Source organism: Magnolia sinica, chromosome 2 (assembly GCF_029962835.1).
Source record: "Magnolia sinica isolate HGM2019 chromosome 2, MsV1, whole genome shotgun sequence".
In the NCBI taxonomy this organism is placed as follows: Eukaryota; Viridiplantae; Streptophyta; class Magnoliopsida; order Magnoliales; family Magnoliaceae; genus Magnolia; species Magnolia sinica.
In genome coordinates, this window is record NC_080574.1 from 114,388,858 (window position 1) to 114,409,373 (window position 20,516).

Sequence of the window (20,516 nt, forward strand, 5' to 3'; positions counted from 1 at the left end):
AGTAACACTGGAGAAGATTCACACCAGCGTGAATCCAGCAGACATACTCACCAAGGTCGTTCCTACAGAGAAGTTCAAGTTCTGTGCAACTTTTCTGGGCTTAGCAATGGTGTAAAAGAATGACGGAGTATGCACGAAAGCATTGATTGAAGCTATGATGCGACACAGAGATAAGAGAAGATGGCAAGAAGCTACACATTTGAAGATTGAAGGCATGGTGGAGATTGTTGTTAAAAAGATGTCTTAAATCTGGAGATCTTCGACTTGGGCCTGAGAAAGTTCGACTTGAAGTCCAGCGACAATGTATTTGGAATCCCCAATATCTTCGACCAGTCGAAGCTCTGGCTCGACTAGTCGAGGGTTACGTAGATTGTGCGTGGACTACATAAATTTGAGGCGGTTTCCAAGGAGGTGCGCAAGTGGGAGTTTCCCAACTATAAATAGGAGTCCCTAGGGCCATTCTAAGGCATGCTAAGGCTTTCGAAAGTATTCGAAAGGGTTTCTAAAAGGGGTTCTAGGGTTGCAAAGGGTATAGCAAAGGTGAGGTTCAAGCTTGTTTGAATTTGGTAAGTCTTTTCTCTTTGTAATTTATGGTTTCGTAGTGGATTTTTGTTGCTTTGTACCGTGGTTTTTTCCCAAAAGGGTTTTCCACGTTAAATCTTTGTGTTCACTTGTGTTTGTTTGGTGCTCTTGGATTGCTATCCCAGATCCATCTCTATGTGATTCCGCAGCCCAACCCCAACATCATCAACTTATCCTAGGCTGAGTTCTACGCTCATCTCCTTCTTCCAGCCCTTAATACATACATTGAAAATTGCCAGCTATGTTGTGCAGTCAAAGGCTCACCTGGTATAACTTTACAGTCCTTGAAAGATTTTGACTGTTCTGTCCTATGAAGAAAAAAGTTTGCTTGTGATTAGTCCACTCTTTGAGTAAGTATTCACCATACCATATTGATTTCATAATGTAACAAAAGAAGATAATTTGCAAAATAATTCACACTAAGAATATCTAATTGATTTCCACTGATGTGAATGCATAATAGCCAGTTACCTAGAAACAAATGCCAATACAAGGTAAGCCAACTGAGAATGCACACAGTTATATTTAGCCTATTCCAATAAGAAGAGTGTAGAAGGTTCCTTTTCCTCTGGTACAAGAAAAATGAGACAGTGGACACAGTGACCAGAGTTATTGAATTACGCTATCTTTTAGCAAATTATTCAGTAAAGAAGTATGTTGAACTGCCAATCAGCAAGTAAAAGTGTAAAACTTACATGCAAAGGTGTGTCCCAGCATTTATCATATCTGCATGATTAATTGGCATCCTTGTACGGTCTGCAAAGACAAAGAAATAGCATAGTCTCAGGAAAAGCTGCTTTTAAAGGCTTCAATACATACAAATAGCAATAGTAAAAAATTTAGATGCCCTAAGCAGATACTTGTCTTTCTTTCTTTCTTTTTATCGAAACAAATATTTTATTGGAAATTGCCTGCTGGGCAAAAGCTAGAAGACGACAGAAAGAAAAACAAAAGAATCCATTAATGAAATTGATAAAAGAAAGAACAACCACACTCAAACAGCCAGCAAAAACCAACCCAAAAGACCAGTTGCCTACATGACCTACTCAACACCATCATCCACTCCCTAAGGAGATCAGATATGAAGACCCCTTTGAAAGCATCAGAAGCAAGACTGCAATTAGTCAAAGATCATTTCTCTTTGGCCACCACCTGCAGATGCATGAAGGATTGTCTTTTCCTTCTTGATCCCCCATGTCACAGCATCAGAAAGCATTCTACACAGACTTTTGCCTCAAGAAGAGAATGGCCCACCACTCACAATTCACTTATTCGAGAGATCAACAAAGTTGCGTGGGAGGACAGAAAGAGTGAGTGGCCATACCCCATACTTCTATCCATGGCTTAGGGTGGACCCAACGAATGTCGAACATGCCCAAGAAACTCTGCCAAAATGAGGACGAATTGTACAATGTAAGAAAAGGCATTTGACTGATTCTACATTCTATTGGTGCAACCACCCCAAGGTGCGTCGCCACAACCCATACTTCTATCCAGATGGCTTGGGATCAATTGGCAGCACAAGCATTTTTCTGGAAGCTTTTAACTGAGATGGGCCCCAGGTCCCAATCCGGTTGTGCACTCTTGAAATGCAGAGAAAACTGCCTCATTAAAATAACCAAAAGGTCCACAACCATGGAAATCTCATCATCCCAAAGGCTCTCTCTCTAAAATCAAGCAACCAAATAACTTGTCCCTCCACCAACTTGTGTGAATCCTTGACGTGAATGATCTTAGCGGCCAAAGAGAAGAGTCTAGGAAATATTATCCCAAAGGCTTAGGATTTTTTTATTTTTTTTCCAACTTTTAATATAAACTCTTCATAAAGGATTTTTCCCACTCTTTTTGAGGCGTCACTGAATTTCAAAATAGCTTTCCAACTAAAAGACCCATTGCTTCTTACCACCGAACCCAGGGTCCAATCCCTATTAAGATCACCAGATTTGGATGCAATTAACTTTCTGCAAAGAGATTCTTGCTCTTTCCCAAACCTCCTCCACCATGTAGCAAGAACGCATAATTTTTATCAATTAAACTAGCAATTCCAAGGCCCTATTCTTCCTTTTGAAGACTTTCCAAATGATGGGATAATGTTTGTATGATACAAGTATATACAATGATAGCTAGGGTATCTGATTTTGGAACAAGGTTACCAATATCGACACAATACGATATCGATATCTGAACCAGAGACCTTATGAATACATTTAGGATACTATTAACCGTACTCTGTCCTCCCACCTCCCCTTATGCTTTTTGCAACTACAGACCTTACCATTAAATCATCAACACTCATGCAAGCACCTCAATATCCAGAGAGAATCTAGTAAGTGAGCTTAGGATTTTACAGGGGACTTGAGCTTTCCGGGTACATAAATCCGGTGTTTTAAATATTGACGATATCAGCCGATACATCAATTTATTCACATGTGTGATACAAAATATAGTTGGATTCCATACTTTGAAATATATCAACGATAATATCATTGATATTTACCGCATCTGTGATATTTCCCAATATGACTGTGATATTTCTTGAAATTTGCCAACATCTCCGATGTTTCTAGATAATATCACCTGATATATGCATCATGTGAAATAGCTAGCATGCGATGAGGAGGCTATTGCATGGACCCTTTGGTCCGAGCACCACTTCCATGCCGCCTTATGGATATGACTCATATAGCTATGAATGATATTAACTCATTTTGGACATAACTGCATCATTTATGGCCAACAATGCATAGTTGCTCCCTAAACAATGGAAACCTATTATGCGAAGGATTTTTAATGCTTTGAGCTCTAAGTGTTTAATCATGTGTTTTTAACTTCTCCTGAAGTTTCATTGAAAATTTCTGCCATTTTCATCAAGTTTCCCCATAGTTTCCATGAAACTGCAAAACTTTACACGATAGCTATGATATTGCCAGTATATCCTGCGATATTCCCATTCCTGAGGGTGCAATATCATGTGCAATATCGATACTTAAAACGTTGCATAAATGCTCTCCGAACAAGGAACATTTGAAGTTCTACAATTGTAAAATTAGGTTGTTTGAGCTTATGAGATGACATAGAAAAGGAGTGATTAAAGGGTTTAAGGTCTCTCTTTTGCTTTTTTTGAGGAACAAAATTTTTATTAAACACAAGTGAAAGCGAAAAAAAAAATATAGGGAGCCCAAACAGAAAAACATAAACAAGACAGCCTAGGAGGCTATGACGTGAACGTCCCAACTAGAAATAAACCATAGAATTTTCCTTATAGTGACATCTACGTCCACCCTTTCATTCCGAAAACAACATCCATTCCTAACTCCCCAAAGAGCCCATAGCACCGCCATTAAAGACAGCCACCACTTTGCTTTACCGGATTTTCCCACTCCACCCCCATGCCAAGCCCACAACGCTTCTTCCATGGACTTCGGCATGACCCAATCCACGTAAAGCTCATTCAAGAAGTGATCCCAAACCTTTCTAGCAAACAGGCAATGGAGGAAGAGGTGATTGATGGACTCTATGTAAGCCATACACATGACACAAATGTTAGGGAGGACTAGTGATCTCCTCTGACGGTTATCAATAGTATGAACCTTTTTTTTTCCGGCCCACCAACCAAACAAAGGCTGCCACACGAGGAGGGCCTCAATAGAACCATGATTGAAAGGATGTGATGGCCTGTAGAAGCGAAACAATGAAGTAATCAACCCGTGTAACGACCGGACTGAAAATTTACCAGAAGGGTGAGTCGATCAAATCATCGAATCTAAATCAAGAACTGAATGGCTAAAGTCCTTGAGAAGGTCCAACAACCTTGTAAGTTCAATAATCTCATCATTTGTCCTATTCCTTCGGCAAGGAGGGCACCGAGAGAAGAATAACATTCCACCACCGAGATGAAGCCATCCGAAGCAAGCCACGCAACCGAAGGAAATAGATCCTGAAGCACGCTGCTCCCACACCAAGAGTCCACCCAAAATCGAATGTCTCCCATCACCAAGCAAAAAAAGTTATATCCCTATGAACCATTTATTCCGTTGCTACGATTGCCTTCCAATTGCTTGAGGCCTTAAAAAGGGAGGATCTCTTAATAAACCAATTTCCCACTTGCAATTCATACTTACCGGCTATGACCTCCCTCCACATTCTTACAAGCTTTGTACCAAATCTCCAAATCCACTTCCCGATAAGAGAAATATTCATATCGCCTAACCTTCTAAGGCCAACCCCTCCCAGCTCCAATGGTTTGCAGACCTATGGGTCCCACCGTAATGTATGTGCTCATCCACGCCACCCATCAGCTTTGCCAAATCATTTCGGGCCACAAGCCCAAAAAAATGAGGCAAATTTGATGCCCAGATGGGCCGCACCAAAGGAAACACTGGGAAATGATGCCTACCGTTGAAACCTTCCTTAGACTCACCGTAATATTTATTTTCCAGGCCAATCACGTGGCCATGGGGCCCACCGTATTGTCCCGCCATGATGTGCATGCTCCACCCCAAGCGGCCCACCATTTTGGCCACCAGAAAGGCCGATGGGCCTTGTGGGCCGAATATGTACGTGGTTAACCCATTTGTTCAAAGAAGATGCATGTAGGGGCTGGGCCTGCTTCCATTTTCATTTCCAAACAGCTCTAGGGGCCGTGGGGCCCACCATGGACTCCCGCCACCATGTAGGAGAGACCTCCAAGTGGACCCCACATTTGGGCAACCACAAAATGGCAATGGGCCCTTGTGGGCCTCCCTAAAAGCTTGTTGTCCAGCATGTTCGTCCACACTGTGGGGCCCGCTGTAAGGGTCCCACCATCGTGTAAATGTTTTATCCACGCTGTCCATACTTATGACGAGCCCTTTTGGAGTGTGGGGCTCGGTATAGGTGGACCACACCAAAGGAAACAATGGCGATTGAATGCCAATCGTCCAACTTCCTGAAAATTTTCTGTGATGTTTAGTTGTCATCCAATTAGTGTGTGGATCCCACCTTGATGTATGTGTTGTATCCTTGCTTTCCATCCCTGGACAGATCATTTAACTGTGTGGCCTGGTTTTGGGGTGGGCCCCACCAAGGAACAGGGGTGTTTGAATGCTTACTATGATGTTTATTTGTCATCCAACCTACCTGTGGGGCCTGCTGTGGACCTTGCCATGGTCCATGTGTTTATTCAGGTTGTCACAAGTGGGTCCCGCCATGATGTATGTGTCTTATCCACGTCATCCAACAGGTGGGCCAGCACTGGATCCCACCTTGAAATATGTGTCGTATATTCATGTTGCCCATCTATTTGACAGCTCATTTTAGAGCATGGACCCGATGTGTGGTAGATCCTTAGCCCAAGTGGACCCCACGCTGGACAATGGGGCCTACCGATGCTGTCCAACGTGTGGGCACCACCTTGGGGCGCACGTTAGGGCCCATGGTGGCTCGCCACCTGGATGTATGTGAAATCCATGTCGATCATCTATTTTGCCACCCAAATTGAGGGCGTGGGCCCACTATGGACCCAGCTTGATGTATGTCTTGTATATTTGCATTGTCCAACAGCTTTTACAACCCATTGTAGGCGGGGCCCACAGTAGTCCCCACCTTGATGAATGTATGATACATCCACCCCATTCTTTCATTAATAGCCCATTTATGGGGCATGTTTGAGATCTAAATGGGTTACCTTGCAGGCCCAACTTTAGGGCATTATAGGGCCCACCTTGATGTCCTTTATAGGACCTACCGCGATCATTTGTGCACCCCACTTATCGCTCCTTTCTAGGCTATTAGGAACATGTTTAGGCAGTGATTAGAGGCTAAGCTTGGAACCCATCTAGGACCCTTGATGTGTCCACATGGCTCGCTACAAGTGGGCATTTGGACTATAGGCTCACCTATGTAGGAGCATGTGGGGCCCATTAGGGATAGATCCAAGTGAGCTCCACCTAGGCCCAAGTCTTCCAAAGTTGTAGTGGCATGTATACGGATGATATGGATGATAACGTGTTAGAGTACTTAGCCTCGTAGCTCCACACTGATAATATGCTTAGTATAATGAATTACATGCCCCTTTCACATGATCATACGCAATGTTTTAAATATCGATGATATCGGCATATCCCACAATATATCTTGCATCCCACTTGTGCGATATGAAACGCATAGGTAGTGCCGATATATCCCACATGTTCGATCCCGTGAGCATTTTCAATTTTCGATTTCTTTTTTTGTTGAAATTATCTTAAATCGGTGTCAAATGGTTATGAATCCATTGGTTCTTCATGTTATGTATAAAAAATCATGGAGTTGGAGCTTGAATATCGATATCCATTGGTTCTTCATGTTTTGTATAAAAAGTCATGGAGTTGGAGCTTTAATATCGATATCCATTGGTTCTTCATGTTTTGTATAAAAAATCATGGAGTTGGAGCTTTAATATCGATATCCATTGGTTCTTCTTCTTCATGTTCTCCATGTTTTTTTTTCAAAATTTTCCTTTAACTAGTTGTCAATTGAGACTAATTTCGAAGTATTTAGGAGTATTTGATGAAATGATCATCACAAACACACTAATTTCGAAATATAAATGCAAGTGGTCCAATTGGGGAAAATTAGAAATTTCCCCAATTTCTCCCAAATTGCTTGCAATGTTGCATTCCAAACATGAAATCAAGCATGAATGAGGGATAATATACTGATTTGTTAAGTCCTCGTCAATTTTCAGATAATAAAAATCATTTTTTAATTAAAAATTAATAAAATTATTAAAATATTATTTTATTTTATTTTTGAAATTTCCCTTCAACCATCTATCAATTGAGACTAATTTCAAAGAATTCGGGAGTGTTTGATGGAATAATCATCACATACACTCTAAATGTTATGCATTTGAATATAGTTGCATAAGTTCAATTAGACAGTGCATAGCTTAGGACCCTATACAAAGGAAACTTATTATGTGCACTTATTTTTTGAGATTTTATGATTTAAAAGTGTGTATTAAGGTCTTTTTTAACAATCATTGAAGTTTCATTGATAAAATCAACCATTTTCTTAATGTTTCCCCATGTTTCCCACAAATTGTGATAAATTACATGATACAAACGATATATCCCGTGCAATAACCAATACATATCTGTATCCCAAGGATGCAATACATAACACGATACCGATATTTCGAACACTAATCATACGCATCATATGTACGCCTGTTATGGCTAATGATTGATCATAGCATACGCCTTATGGCTTTGAGATACCCAAGGGACCCGTACAAGATAGGGTCGCCTCACATGATCACGCTATGCGTGTAGGTTTGATGCAAAACATAGATAGTGTGATTCATGCATTGTACGCTATGTATGGCACGTTGCATCTACTCCCTGGCAACACTAGGGAGGCATTCCCACAGCCTGGACAAGACTGACGGATGAGATTATAAACACCGGAAATCTATTAAGGTTATAGGGATTAAGGTTATAGGGAATCATAGACATCCTTGGGCGAAAGCCCATGAACCATGTAGTACCAGTAGGATGCTTCAATGTCAAGACCAGGTGGATTCATGAGTACACGAGGGGCGAATACCAGTAGGTTCTCCCTCTATGTCAAGGTTGATTGGAATGGGGTGTGACTTTACCCGCCCAGGTGAAGTCGATTATATGCTAGGTTGAGTCCGACCAGCTCCTGAAATGGGTTCACTATCTGTGAGCCAGGTGAGATTTGCCATACCACTGACGAGGCGAATAATGACGTCCCTTTCACTCACTTGATCATGTGGGCGATGGGCGGCAATCAGTGATGAAGTGTACTAGACTCCAGTGATGTACTAGATGGGAACTATTCTGATATGTGGATTAGTTGAGGATTGGCATCCATGCATTGCATTTCCAACAAATGACACTCGGCCCTATAGGACTTGCATTGCATAGCCTTGAAATGGTTAATAACATTCATGGACTTTGCAACTTAGCCCTCCATCTTTTTCCGCTTACTCTGACATTGATATACTTGTCATATGCATTGCGCATGCACGCATGCACTCTATTGAGCTTTGTAGGAGGCTTATGCGCGTTTGCTTACGCTGCAGGTCATGCCATGGCGTATCAGCAGCGTTGAGGCTAAAGTGCAAGCCTGATCTTTTGAAATTTTGTTATATCTTGTATTTCCCTTTCCAACACTGTAATCAAATGTTATATTGTGGATATGTGATGTTGACATTCGGAACCTGCCGAATGTGGGCCACAAGCCAAAATCGAGGTACCACAGAGGCCGTCAACAACGGATTCGGAGTTCAGGAATTCTGTGAGCCCGTGTTCACCGAATTTGGGGCATGACACCGTAGACTGCTAAAATACCCACTGAAACTTAGAAATAACATCACAAAGAAGAATGGAAAGGAAAAAAATCTCGAACGGTATGGTCGATCATCTTCCAAGTATCAGATTTCTACGCAACAATAATCCCCCCGACAACACTAGTTGTGTCAACAACCACCCAATTTTTGTGCTTAACCCCCCCAGATAGAATCTAAGGGTGTATTTGGTCTGTGGAATAAAATGGTATTGAATTGTATTAGATGGGATTAACATTGTTATTGTACAATGATTGCATGTCTAGAAATATCGTGGTATTTTAGCCGTCCAATCTCATGCTTGGGATAAAATTCTTGCTACGGGAAAACACTGGATTAAGCAAAATCCTATTTGGTGGACCATGAATTGTACTCAACAGACTAAATTCACAACGAATGTCGTTCACTTGTATACATATATAACTAGAATGTCAAATGTAAACAGTGTATATGGATGGACGGCATGGATAAACGCATGCATCAATGTGGAGCCCATATGTGTAGTGGATTTCAAAATCCACAGAAATCCCCCATGGGAACAAATGCAATTCCATCCCACCTAATTCCAATCTATCTCATCCTTCCTAAATGTTGGATGAAATTTGCATGGGACCAAATGCAATTCTATCCCATCTAACACCAAGTGCCAAACGCCCCCTAACGTACCTTTGTCAATCGTCTACAGCTTGGATTCTTGAATTGCTATAATATCATCCTTCACTTTGTTGAGACTTTTCCTAATTTGGGCCATTTTGAACTAGCACCCCAAACTTTGGACATTCCATGACAGAACAATCATTGAAGAGAAGCTTTACCCGATCTTGCCCTCTTTCCTAGACTGACCTTGCCTGTTGAGTCGTAGTTGATAGAGCATTCGGGGACAAGAAGTTCTACAGCCCACGGAGGATTCCTTCAATTTTAGCGTGTGGAGTTCCTGCTACCAATGAACAGCTCTGGAGTTGACGTACTATAAGAAATCATACACATCCTTATTCGTAGCTCCAAATCGCATGCCCATAATGCCTCCCACCCTTTTAAGGGGTCCTTGGCTATCATATCAAAGCAAGGCTCTAAGGTAACAAGGTCAGGACCTTCATTTTCTCGGCGCATAACAAAGTCGCAACCAAAGCCTCTTCTAGAAGTCTAGAAGCTCGTCCTCGGATCGCACTCTATCAATCTCGATATCCCCTGTGTCTGATTCTGCCGAAACCCGTTACTCCACAACCAACATCGTACTCGAATCTCTGACAATAATCGCTCACAGGTCTTCTGGATGTGACGTAACCAAAGGCCCTAGAACCACCTAGGGACTTAGCAAGATCCTGTGAGAATCTGCCAAGAGGAACCTTGGGTCGACTTCCCCATTGTTGCCTTCAAAGCCCGTGAAGACATCGTTGCGAGAAGCCCTGCAATTTCACCCTTCTTCGAAAGGTTGAGTGTTGAAGTGAGAGACAAAACAGTGATTTTGGTTCTCGCATGTGCGTACTTGAAGAGGATATGCCGAGTTAATGGAACTCTTCACACATGTCGGACGTTGTAGCATTAATTCATACCAACGTAGTTGGCACGTGATTTCATACCACCCTTTGGATCTCCTCTTTTGGCATGCCACGCGTCATCATCCGACGACACCTCTCTGTGACTATCAACATCCAAGGCATCCTCATCGTTGGCTTCATCCTCCATTCCATCTACACCATCCACGTAATCATCCACGTTGATATCCAAGGAGACATCACCATCTACCTAAGGATCATCTCCACCGTCCACGTTCAAGCAAGATGAAGATTGAGACCTCACAACAGGCCGTGTGTCGACGGCCTGACTCTGGTCCTACGGATATGACCGGTTCAGAGAAATCGAATGACCCGAACCACCACCCAGACACGTTCTAAAGTAAGAGAAATCCTCCCATTTATGGAGTAGCTTAACCAGAGCATCATCGCACTTCGCACCAGCGGTTATAACTTCATCCAGATCAACCTCCAGCCAGAAAGGGATCCAAACCTCATAGAGCCCTATCGGGTGTGTCAAGAAATCCTCTGGAGCCTGACCACAGAACTTCTCAAGCAACAACCTAATCAAAGGAAGAGAAACATTCTCTTTTATCTCTGCGACCAAGGAATGCTAGAGATTATCCCATGCTTGAATCAGAACCTCCAAAATTACTCGAACCACAGCCGTCCCATTGGAGTTGTCTAGGGACACCCATTTCATTTTATCTACCTAATTCCTGATAGAGAAAGCTTTTGCCTCTGCTAACCCCTCACCTTTTCCACTTGAAAATCCCTTCTCAACGCCACCTCCGACGACCGTGTCTCTGAAGGACTTAGTGTCGTTACCTCTGACCCTTCCTGAAACCCCCTGGAGTAACTGTGTCTCCCTGATTTGCTGAGAAGATCTATGGGATCAGGCTTCTATTATTGTTTTCCTACCTTCCTTCTACAACTCCTTGTTCTTCAACTCCAACCCAAAACGAGCTCACTGAACTAGCAATTTCTTCACACCAAAGCTTTCCCCATGTAAAAATCTGACTACCCGAGTTAGCTCGTCTTCCGAACTCATGCGAATGAATGTGAAGCCTCGGTGAGTCGCTGAGAGTATGTCTCTGGGGATGACAACCTCCATCACTGCTCCCGCCCTACCAAGAATCCATTTGAAGTTAATTAGCATCCATTCTTCCGAAAAGCCGGCAACATACAAGGTTGGATATTCATCTATATTGGGTTTCGACCTTGTTTTCCTTGCAAGCCTCAAAGGTCGTCTCTCCATCATTATCCAAGAACCCTCCCACTCCTCCGTCTACTTCGTCCTCCCCTTCTACTGCAGTTGATGGTTCCTTCGTTGTGCTTGATTCAAACAAAATTCCTCTTTGGGGAGCCCTTTTTGGATTCCTCGGAGCTAGCTTATCTGGAACTTCATCGTCTCCTCCAACTAGTCCTTTCCGTCACCACGGACCAGACAGAAACATTGAATCTCCTCTTGGAAAGAAGAATTAAATTTCAAACAACTGAAACAAATGTTAAGATCTGGACAAGCAGATGTAAGTAGCTTTGTTTACGACTTTACATGTTGGAAGTTATCTTTGAAGGTCAAGCTTCCTTAGTCCCGCAATAATCAGTTTGTAGCATATTTGTTCAAATCTATAATTGTTATATGTTCAATGACACCAGTACTTGGGAAGGAATTACCATCAATTAATTCATTGTCTGAAGGAGGTATTTATTAGCGCATATAAATGGAACTTTCATTTCTCCATAATATCTATACTCACTTGATTCACTTTTTATTTTCATTATTGGAATGCACATTTTAACTCATACAAATAAAGTACACATATAACTACTTCATGTGATTCTTAGTTGGTCAGACATAATTTCTTCACCATAAATATCCAAATGAAGTGTTTTAAATTTTCTATATGGAACTAGATTATCATCACCATCTAAGCCTTATCCCAATTAATTGGGGTCAGCTACAAGAATAATGATCCACCACACCACTCTATCAAGGGCAATAACTTCAGTTAGACCATAGGTCATCAAGTCTTTTCTTACTACCTCCACCAACGTCCTTGTGGGCCTTCCCCTTGCCCTTTTAGAGCCTTCGACTTGTACCTACTCACTCTTAATTGGCACAATTCTTGGTCTCCATTGCACATGACCAAACCATCTAAGTCCACTTTCCTCATCGTACTACCAATTGGTGCTACTTCTAAATTCCCTTGAACGCATTCATTTCTAATTCTATTTTTATCCTTCCTTGTCTTGCCACTCATCCATCTCAACATCCTTCCTTATCTAGCACTAGATGTCATCTTCCTTATCTAGCACTAGATGTCATCTAATAATAACAGTATGTCAACCACACAGATGACTTGAAAAATGTAACATTCCCTATTCTCTAGAATGAATAAAAACTTGTCAGTCCAACTCCTTACAATGATTCCATCTTTAAGGTTAAAGGATTGAGACATGGCATGGGTGTGTGGAGGGTGAATTGTAAACTTAATTTTATGACCTTTACAACATCTTGCAAAATCCAATCCAAAATTTTTTTATGTGATTCTCATACATAGGTGAATCAATTATTCTGTTTGGCATTGCTAATCTTACTCTACACTATATAGCACAAACATGCACATGAGCGCATTGCACGAATAACAGTCCAATGTCACGAGGTTAAAGTTCTCAACCAATATACACCCATTTAGTGCTGAACACATCCTCATGCGATACCAGCCTTTATAAATCCACAACACATGTGCCCTTGTATATACATATCATCCCTTGCCTAACCTCTTTGCTAAACACCGTTCCAACACAAACACTCCTAGTGCAATGCTTACAATGCACACAACATATATAAAAGGACCCTTCAAGTGACAAGGTTAAGTTTTTCCCTATCCACACGCAGTGTTCAAAGTATCGATATTGTTACATGTATCGATGACCGCAGATACGGAAACCTGTATTAATATTGCCGATACTCATAAAAAATATTGATGACAAAGGGACACATTGGGAAAATGGTGGAATTTTTCAGTGAAATTTTAGAAGATGTTAAAAAACATTTGCTTACACATTTAGGAATCAAATTATTGCAAAGAAAAAAACAACTATGTATATAAGTTTCCATTCAATAGGGGCATAAACCATGTGTTGTCAAAAAAAAGCAGTCCAAGTATAACCAAAATGCATTCATATCATTCAAATACCATACAATGCAAGTACACAACTTTAAGGAATTAAAAAATTGCAAAAAAGATGCATTTATAAGAAGTTTCCATTTAATGGGGGCTTAGAATCATGTACTGCCATAAGAAATTAGTGCAATAGTAACCAAAATGAGTTCATTTCATACCAATAATATTATTAAAAACATAATAATCACTTAAACTTATTTCTAAATCAAAGAAAAAGTCATACATCCATCCATCCATGCATGCATAAATACATCCATACATGTCTATCCATCCACCATATATACATAAATTAATACATACATCCATACATACATATATACATGTCTATCCATACATACATAAATTAATACATTCATCCATCCATCCATGCATACATACACTAATACATCAATGCATACATATATACATCTATACATTTCTATCCATCCTTCCATCAATACATCTATACATACATATATTAATATATCCATCCATCCATCAATGCATATATACATACATGCATACATGATTAATCCATACATCCAACCATCCATCCATGCATATATACATACACACAAACATGATCCATCCATCCAACCATGCATGCATGCATACATACCCTAATACATCAATTCATCCATGCATACATACATACAACCATGCATGTGTATCCATCCATACATACAGTAATGCATCCATACATCCATGCATACAAACATGCATCCATGATCCATACATGCACAACACATCCATCCATGCCTCCATCCATCAATACACCTATCCAGACATACATATATCATACATCCATCCATACATGCATAATTATGAGATAAAATAATTATTTTTTAATAGTAAACAGATTTTTTTCATAATTTTTAAAACTCCCAAAAAAAAAAAAAAAAAAAAAAAAAAAACTAAAAAATGCAACAAATCACTCTTCAACATTCATCCATAAAAAGAAAACATTAATAAGTTTTTTCATGAAACAGTGTCATTATTTTTCTAAATAAAACAGATTTATTTTTTGCATTTTAATAAATTTTAAATAATTAAAAAATCCAAAACTTGAAGAGGAGTGGTCGAAATCCACACCCCAATCAGATCTCCAAAAAAATAAAAAATAATAAAAATAAAAAAACGAATTTTCTATTTTTCTGATTTTTTCAGATTTACGCAAGTTTTCCACCACTTCCAAATTTTCCCTGCCATGAAAATGGAAGATGAGTGGATGAAATCCACTCCCTAACTAGATCCCCACAATAAAAAAACAAAAAATAAAAATAAATAAATAAATTCTATTTATTTTTTATTTTTTTCTGATTTTGGCAAATTTATAAATGTTTTCCACGTTTCCCAAATTTTCCCTTGAAATCCATTCCCCAACCTGATCTCCAAAATTCAGACAAAAAAAAAAAAAAAACATAGAGATTTTCTTTTTGCTTCCTTTATTTCTTTATTCCTGCCCACCAAGCCTTGGTCAGCAAATTTTCCCCCAAATGGGAGGTTCAATCTACCAAGAAGGAAGATGAGATCGAAATCAGCATCAATGTTCCTACTAATGAATGAAATGTGTTGATGTATCTCAGTACGTGTATATATTGAATTTAATATTTGTACTGGGAACAGAACCAAATTAAATAGTTTCCATTTCAAAGACAAAAGGTAATCAATAGACTTGAGATTATTACCAATTTCTCTGTTGTTCAACTTTACAATCCAATCTGTGATAACATCTTGCAATGAATTTCCCATTTGTTGTATGCATCTTTCAGTGATCTGGAAACACAAGATATGAGAAAATGAATCATCTTTCAAGGAGTTACAGCTAAAGTTGTTCCACAGAGAAGTTTAGAGTCCCTACATCTTGCTCATGCCGATTATTTTGGTGAGTACAACTAGGAATTATTGAGATAGTACGTTCAGAGATCTGCAAAACCATGTCAAATTTAAATTTTCGAATTGCAGCAGAATTGTAAAAAATAGAACACAAAAGAAATATATTTCCATAAGCCAAATGTGCAAACATATTTAAAATATGCTATGCTCAACCAATCTGACCACATTTTGTCCTATTCAAACTATTTGGAATAGTGATCCAGCTGGTAATAATTTGTAGAGATAAGAAACAAATATAGGTGGCATAGACTTTTTACTTGATAATAACCACATATTTAGAAAAGCTACACTTTGAAATGTTCAAACCATAGGCAAACCTCTCTAGCATTTAAACCAAGCACAAGGTGGACTGCATTGGGTGGTCTGTTTAGCTTATGATTTTGGGTTTTCTAATTGAAAAGGTAGATAAAACTTACAGGAAAAAAAAAATAATAAAAAGAATAAAAAGGGAAATAAATGAACAGTTCTACTAACATTCACACCTTTATGGGGATGTTAGCAACGTCCCCAAACCTTTTGAATGATACGTGGGGTGCCCAATAATCAAACAGGACAGTTCATTCAATAGCACCATTGGGAGCAATCCATGGTGCAAGAATCACACCAATCAGATGAACCTAACCCTTTGTATTGGGCCAGTTTGTTACAAACGTCCGTTATTTATGAGCCATAGATCACATGGTTAGAAACATCTTTATGGGGATTGTTAGCAATGTCCCCAAACCTTTTGAATGATACATGAGGTGCCCAATAATCAAAAAAGACAGATCATTCAATAGCACCATTGGGAACATCTTTTTTTCTGTTCTTTTTTTCTTTTTCTTTTCTTTTTTTTTTTTTTTAAAAGGAGGGGCCCTACCCAATATCATTGATAATATGAACAAAGGATGTACAACCAAACTTTCAGGTGGGCCTGACAAAAATAACAGGCCTCACCTATCATATCGCCTAAACAACATCTACTAGGAAAGGAAAGAAAGAAGGCACCAAACCAGCCACTCCAAGAAGCAAGAAGACACCCTACAGGGCTCTAGGGTGCCTTCTAATGGCCCCCAGACCTGCTTTATCCAGCAGGATTAATCCCCTAATCTCAATCGGGAGGTCAGAGAGAACCTGGTAGGAGGAATACTGCTGCGAGCTACTCCCGATTCGCGCCAAAGCATCAGCCGGGCCGTTTTCCTCCCTCGAGATGTGGCGAAAGGAGAGGGTCACCTGAGTCTTAAGAAACTCAATTCTCTGGAGCGAATGTTTGCAAGCCCAGTTTGGGAGAGAATTCCCACAAATGAGATCAATGACCAATTTAGAATCCGATTCCACTTCAATCTTGGAGAGGCCCCTGCTGAGACACATAAACAACCCGTTCCACATCGAGCGGAGCTCCGCTCTATTATTGGACCCAACACCGAATCCCATGGAGAAGGCGAAGAGAAGATTACCCTCTGCATTCCTACAGATCTCGCCACCACCCGATGGACCAGGATTACCTCCAGCTGAGCTGTCCAAGTTCAATTTAACCCAACCCTCCCTTGGTTTCGCCCACCTGACCACTTCAACACCGCGCCGCTGCAAGCAGAGGGTCCGTCCGGGGCAAAAAGTGTCCGGACACCATTGCACCCTGGCTATGGTGGCAGCATTGGAGATCCTCTTGCCCCCCATTCTAGCGGCGTTTCTAGCCCTCCAAACATCCCAAAGAATCACGCTCGGCATGATCTTCCTTTGAGCCACATTGGTGCCACCCAGAGCCTCCATCCACCACTGGTTCAGCCTTGCCATGATTGTGTGGGCCTGCAGCATCGGGAGACCAAACTTGACCCCGAAGTGGGACCAAACCGAGGTCGCAAGCTCCCCTTGGATGAAAAGGTGAAGAAGGGACTCAATCGCAAGGAAAGAAGGCGAATCAACCCCACAACAAACGCACCTCGATGCCAGATAAACACCCTTTGGATTGGATTTTCTCATCCACAACTAGTGCCCCTTGCAGCAACCTCCACATGAACGTGGCAATTTTTGGCGGGAGTTTACCGTGCCAAACCTCCTTGGCCCAACTTCTCTGCTGAGATCTGGATCTATAGAGGCCCCTCGCCGACTTAACTGAAAATAGACCAGAAGAGTCAGGGGCCAGAAGCAATGGTCAAGCTCATCTGAAGACCCAAAACCACCTACAAAAATGTCATCAATGACCTACTGCGGCAAAAATGAGAACACCGAGGAGGGGGGAAGCGGCCCATTCCGCCCCACAAAATCTCCGACTTTTAGCTGCAATAGGGGCGAAGGAATGGCTGGCTCAGCGAGAGCAGCTAAAGGTCCCTGGCCCGTCCAATTTGACGCCCACAGACTTAAATCCCCACTACCCACTTGCCACTGGGGGTTCTCCTCAAGGAGGGGAAAAAAATCTACTAATATTGACCCAGAGAGGGGAGGCGATCCAACGCACTCTGGCTCATGCGTCTGGACAGAAATCCTAGGGGTGTTTAGCCCTCATCAGCACAGCCCACTGGCTGTCCAACTTCCCGATTTTGACGTCCCAGGCGAGCTTCAACCTAAGGGCATTCAGGGAATCCCTTAAAGGACTGATCCCCAGCCCTCCCTCACTAACAGGCTTGCAAACTTTCTTCCAGCTAATCCAGTGATATTTTGGCTTACCTTCAGCCCATCCCCAAAGGAAGTTGGAAAACCACCTTTCCAGATCTTGGAGGACGCCCACTGGAACTGGGGAAGCAGCGAGAACATGCATCGGGACGCAGTTTAAAATGTGCTTCATCAAAACCACCCTCCCAGCTTGGGACAAAAACCTGGCCTTCCACCCATTGATTCTGTTGTTAATTTTGTCTAGGAGGAATCGGAAATCAGACTTTTTTAATCTGCCCACTTTGAATGAGACTCCCAGGTATTTCATACTAGCAAAAGCTTTAGGAAAGCCCAACAGCCTTTCCATATGCCTGATTTTTCTGTCAATCCATTTGCTGGAGCATGAGAAGGAGCTCTTGGAGAAGTTGATCTTTTGCCCCGAAGTAGATTGGAAAGCGGAGAGGAAACTTAGAGCACCCTGAATGGACGCTCTTCTCCAATTAAGAAACACAGGTTATCATCAGCAAAGAGTAAGTGAGTTGAGACCTGGCAGCCCTGCTTGAGTTTGAAGGGATGGCAAACACCTCTTTCGATGGTAGCTTTGAATCCTCTACTTAACACTTCAACCGCGATGATGAACAGGCCAGGAGACAGTAGGTCGCCCTGGCGAAGGCCTCTGGAAGACTTAAAATAGCCGGTTGCTTCGCCCTTTAGGAGGACTGAAAACCAACTGTTATTCCAGCATTTTTCCACCAACGAGATCCACCTGTTGCTAAACCCGAACATGCAGAGCACTGCCTTCAAGAAACCCCAATCTACTCTGTCGTAGGCCCTCTCCATATCAAGTTTCAAGACAATGTTACCACCCCTTACTTTCCTGCTTATATCCCTAAGAAGCTCCTGAGCTAGGACTACAATTTCGACAATGGAAAAACCCCGAATGAAAGCACCCTGCTCAGTTGAGATGATGTTGGGCAGCACTTGACTGAGCCTAGAAGCCAGGATTTTGGAGAAAACCTTATAGATGCAATTGCAAAGGCTTATCGGCCGGAAGTCAGCGAAGGAAGAAGCCGCTGGGTTCTTCGGGATGAGGCAAATTAGAGAAGATGTAAAAGCTTTAGGGATATCTCCACCCTGAAGAAATAATTCAGCAGCTTGACGTCCTGCCCAATAGTAGGCCAGCGGGCTAAGAAGAATCCTCCTGAAAAGCCATCCGAGCCAAGGGCCCCGTCTTTAAGGAGGGCCGAAACCGCTTGGAGCACCTCTTGGGGAGATGGGGGGGTTGTCAGCATATTGTTTTCCTCTGCGGAAACCAGGTGGGAGATGGACGAAAGGATGGAAGGATCGGCTGGGGTATTCTCACCTAAGAAAGCTTTTATAAAAAAATCTGACCGCTGCCTCTTTAAGATCTTGCTGGCTCGTGATAACGTTGCCCTCTTTGGTCGTGATGGTGCAAGAATCACACCAATCAGATAACCTAACCCTTTGTATGGGGCCAGTTTGTTACAACCGTCCGTTGTCTATGAGCCATAGATCACATGGTTAGAAACATCGAACCAAAGTATTACTTTGAAATCATAGCAATACAAAATGGTATCTATTGAATTGATGTTTCAACTTTCAAGGATGTTTCTTCGCTCAACCTTGACTGACCATTTTCCATGCTATTGATCTTATGCTTAGGATCATCCAACTGGCGTGATTTTTGCACCATGGGTTGACCCTATTTGTACGAATGGATGAATGATTCAAATCGATGACGGATCATCCCATATGTCATTGAAAAGCTTTGGGGACGTTGCTAACATTCCCATGATCCGATACTTAGGATCATCAGATTGGTACGATTGCTGCACCATGGGTTGCCCCTATTTTTAGGAATGAATGAACACTTGAAATCAACAATGGGACATCTGATATGTCATTTAAAATCTTTGGGGATGTTGCTAACATCCCCATGAAGGTGGGGACAGTAGCAAAACCCATAAACGAAAAATTGGCCAATCCTAGAAAGACTTGGAGATCAAGAGAGCTAAGCATGTAAGACTCAGGAGCTCAATTTCAGAAAGGAGACTTATGGAGATCTAGTTAAATAAATAAATAAAACCCTCCTAAAATGCATTGGGTCCTGTATAACAACTTAGCGCAAGCTTTTCACTTTACATGCAAGAACCCGCAGAATGACCAACTCAAGCTGAGATCTTGTGACTGACTACATTTCTAGATTTTTTTTTTTTTCCCAGGACATCTAAAAATCCTAATATCAACCAAAAGGATATCACGAGTAAGGGGGATAAGATCATAAGATACTTCACTTAATGGTGACACAAAAAGACAACTGACAACTGAAAACTGTGGGATAGTGTCAACTTGTCCAGCTCTAAACCATCAAGTAGTTTTGATGTGACACCGGACCAAGGAAACCTGATACCCAAGATGAGACAAGGGTTT

The 20,516-nt window shown here is 41.4% G+C and overlaps 1 protein-coding gene across 4 annotated transcripts in view; it reads right to left on the minus strand.

Annotated features, from left to right (window-relative positions):
* LOC131237419 (uncharacterized) overlaps window positions 1-20,516 on the minus strand; it is a 148,432-nt gene that overhangs the window by 23,762 nt on the left and 104,154 nt on the right. For all 4 annotated transcript variants that reach the window (XM_058235164.1, XM_058235165.1, XM_058235167.1 and 1 more), the window contains 3 exons: window positions 15,463-15,528; window positions 15,290-15,377; window positions 1,278-1,338 (listed from right to left, as the gene is read on the minus strand). In XM_058235164.1, coding sequence (XP_058091147.1) covers window positions 1,278-1,338; window positions 15,290-15,377; window positions 15,463-15,528 — 215 coding nt within the window. The remainder of the gene's footprint in view (window positions 1-1,277; window positions 1,339-15,289; window positions 15,378-15,462; window positions 15,529-20,516) is intronic.